The 3,252-nt window shown below is 57.6% G+C and overlaps 1 protein-coding gene across 1 annotated transcript in view; it reads left to right on the plus strand.

Moving 5' to 3' along the window:
• The window catches only part of LOC104491916 (pre-B-cell leukemia transcription factor 1-like), a 9,528-nt gene extending 8,205 nt beyond the window's left edge, over positions 1 to 1,323 (plus strand). Inside the window, exon 3 of the mRNA XM_010134402.1 lies at positions 864 to 1,323. Coding sequence (XP_010132704.1) covers positions 864 to 956 — 93 coding nt within the window. The 3' untranslated portion in view covers positions 957 to 1,323. The remainder of the gene's footprint in view (positions 1 to 863) is intronic.
• The last annotated feature ends 1,929 nt before the right edge of the window (positions 1,324 to 3,252 follow it).

Consider the following 3,252-nt stretch of genomic DNA (forward strand, 5'->3'; position numbering starts at 1 on the left):
TTCTCTCAAGAGAGACTGGAGAATTTGGTTCTGGGTCTGTTTTTAGCAGAAGAAACAAGTTGTCTGCTGTGCCCTGCTGTACGAACCCTTAGGTGGGATATGGTGGTGGCACCTCCATGGTGCTGTGACTTGGGAGTCCTCAAGGAGGGGTGACGGGAAGGACTTGCCCCAGGGCAGCAGAAATTTGCTAGGGCTTTTAGTGCAAAGTGAGGAGGGGAAGGCTTTTGCGTTGGGAGCAGAGAGGTGGCACAAATCCCCAAACATGGCCTTCGTGGTGGTGGGAGAGGTGTTTGGGGAACGTGTCTTCTCCGCAACAAGGCTTGGTGCTGGTGGCTTCTCCCTGCACGGGAAAAGGGGGGCCCTGAAAGGTGGCGAGGGGACTCATGGAACAATGGTGGGGGTCACAGGGAAATCCCTCAAATCCCTTGGGACCCATCACTTGTTCTGTGTGTTCCTAGCACCTGGGTCCAGAGAATGTCCCAGGACGGCGTTTCAAGGGTGAGGTGTTTGCTATTTTCCTCCTTCTGTATGGGGAAGGGTCCAATTTGGGAGTAGAAAATCCCTCAAACAGCCAGAGCTCAGGGTTTCTGCAGCAATCTCTACTTTTTAAGGGGTGTCATTTCCACGAGCAACTGCAGTTTATCAACCCCCCCTGATTTCGGCAGAATTATTTCTGGTCCCATCCTGCTGATGGAGCCCTATGGTCTGCAGTGGGATGGGTGAGCCGCAGGGGACATCTTTGCCTCCTAGATCAGCCCCTGCCGAGGGAGAAGCAGGCGGGGGTGTCCAAGGCAGATGGGTGGCTTGGGTAGGGCCGGGCGTGAAGTTGGGTGACTGATGTCTCTGTGTCTCCCTTCCTGCAGGCTAATGGAGGTTGGCAAGACGCTACTACCCCGTCATCGGTGACCTCCCCCACAGAAGGCCCTGGCAGCGTTCACTCTGATACCTCCAACTGATCTCCCAGCAAATTGCATCCCTGGCTGAGCCGGCCCCGGCGGGGGCAGGAGGGGAGGGGGCCTCTCCTAACACCGCAGCAGTCAGACTGGAGGTGAACCCAATCAGCACACACAAGAAGACTCCTTCTCTTCTCTTCTCTTCGTCGGGATGCTTTTTTCAGCCAATCTGGACACTTCTTTATACTCTCTTCCCTTTCTTTTCTGGGTAGAAGCCTCTCTTCCCCTCCCCGCCACCGCCACAACACCACTCCCTTCCCCTCACCCCTTCCCACCAAAGGATATGTCAACAGGTAGAAGGATTTTCAGGAGGAAAAGCAAAAATCAACCGCCGCCACACAAAGCAACCCCAAAGCCGTGTACGGCCTCGTGCCGGGCCTCTTTCTGAGGAGCCGCAAAAGTACCTCAGTCACGTCTCGCTCCTTTACTAGCAGGCAGCTTCCCTTGCCCCCCTCCCATCTCTCAGGCTACCTCTCCATAGAGAAACATCACCGCAGCCCCGCTGCCGCTTCGCCTCTGCCAGCCCTGGCTGCAGCCAGCGCATCGTCTCCCCGTGTCCAGCTCTGCCTCAGTGAGCTGTCCCCCAGGCACTGACGATGACAGGATGGGCGGACGCAACACCCTGTGCACATAGGAGAAGGAGCTGGAGAGCTCCCCTTCACTTCCAAAAGGTACCGGCCCATCCCCAGTCGCGGGGGAGCTGCCAACACCTCCTGGTCCCTGCCCTGCTCCGCTGCACATCCCAAAGCTGGATGAGCCATGAAACCCTACCCTCCTCCCTGCCCGCTGCTGGGAGGGGAGGAGAGAAGAGGAGAGGAGGGAAGGAAATGAGGCAGAGGTGGACAAGAAATGGCCATCGCTGATGCCTGAAGGCACTGAGCTGATCTGCGGTGGTGTACAGGATTGGGCGTGGATGATGGACGGGACCCCAGCAGTTTTCTCGCGGCACCTGGGGAGGCCGGCAGTGGAGTTTTTTCTGGCGAGGGAAGCGTTGCAGGGTGTTGGCGTCTGTTTTCAGGAGCGTGCAGTGCTGTGGGAGAGAAGGCGATGGGGTTCCCCAGTGCAGGCAGGACCCACAGAGGTTGGTGGCACCCGCTGCATTCTCCAAGTCCTGCCGGGCAGACAGCGAGGGTCGGGCAGCAGGACCCCAGAGGCTGGTTGGGGCGGCCTGAGCACGTTAGGTGCTGTTGGTAATGGTTCATGCAATAGGTGTGCTTGGAGGGTGAAGCTCTGTAGGGCGGGTGGGCGCCTAGCTTGGGGGCGTGTTTCTGCTGAAGCTGCCGGCGTTATCCCTGGAGTTACTCTGGGCAGCAGTATCCCAAGCGATGGGAGGACGCCGGGGGTTTTTTGCTCAGCTTTTCAGGTCTGCTCTTGGCCCAGCCAGTGAAGGATGGTAAGCTTCATCCTGCGGAAACACCCCTTCAGGCAGCTGGTGCTGGGAGGACATGGCTTTCATTGAAGAGCAGGGCAAGGAGGCACCAGTTTGCCCTGGGCAACAGGCTGAGCTTTGTGCCAGGTGGTACCTTTGGCCCCCAGTTCTTCCAGCAGGCACGAGGAGGCTGAGCTGGCCACAGCAAGACCCTGGGTGTTGTGGGGACCAGTTGTGGCTGCAGCATGTCTGGCACCTTGTGATGGATCCAAATACCTCTTGGCCACACCTCATGCTCTTTCACATCCGTGCCCATCCTGCCCATGCTGGTGCCAACCATCTTGAGATGGGAACTGCCCGCGCAGAGCAGCGTTAAGCAGGAACCATCTGAAGTTAAAACTCTGCCAGAAAAATTTCTACCCATCTGCTGAAAAAAAAGGTGTTGGTTGCCTTGCAGGCTACAGCAGTGGCATGCCCACGGCGGAGAGACGCCGTCACCCTGCCGGGCGGGGCCTGCCCGCGCAGAGCAGCGTTAAGCAGGAACCATCTGAAGTTAAAACTCTGCCAGAAAAATTTCTACCCATCTGCTGAAAAAAAAGGTGTTGGTTGCCTTGCAGGCTACAGCGGTGGCATGCCCACGGCGGCGACACGCTGTCACCGTGCAGTGCGGGGCTGGCAGTGGGACTTGCCTGAGGTAGAGGTGAAGCCTGCCTTTCCCTGGGGAACAAGCCTAGACGGCTCCAAAACCCCTGCTCTGAAATCTGTGACCTTCCCCCAAACAGGAGAAGTCCCAGGTGTGTGGATTTTCCCTTTCTGAGCTGGTGGGATCAGAGTAGGAGGTGAAAGGAGGATGTGAAACCACACCAACTGCTCCTTGCTTGGTTTTTATGCCTCCAGCAGTCAGACTTCCCACTCCCTTCATATCCAGGG

This window comes from Buceros rhinoceros, unplaced genomic scaffold, assembly GCF_000710305.1.
Source record: "Buceros rhinoceros silvestris isolate BGI_N320 unplaced genomic scaffold, ASM71030v1 scaffold40674, whole genome shotgun sequence".
NCBI lineage: Eukaryota > Metazoa > Chordata > Aves > Bucerotiformes > Bucerotidae > Buceros > Buceros rhinoceros.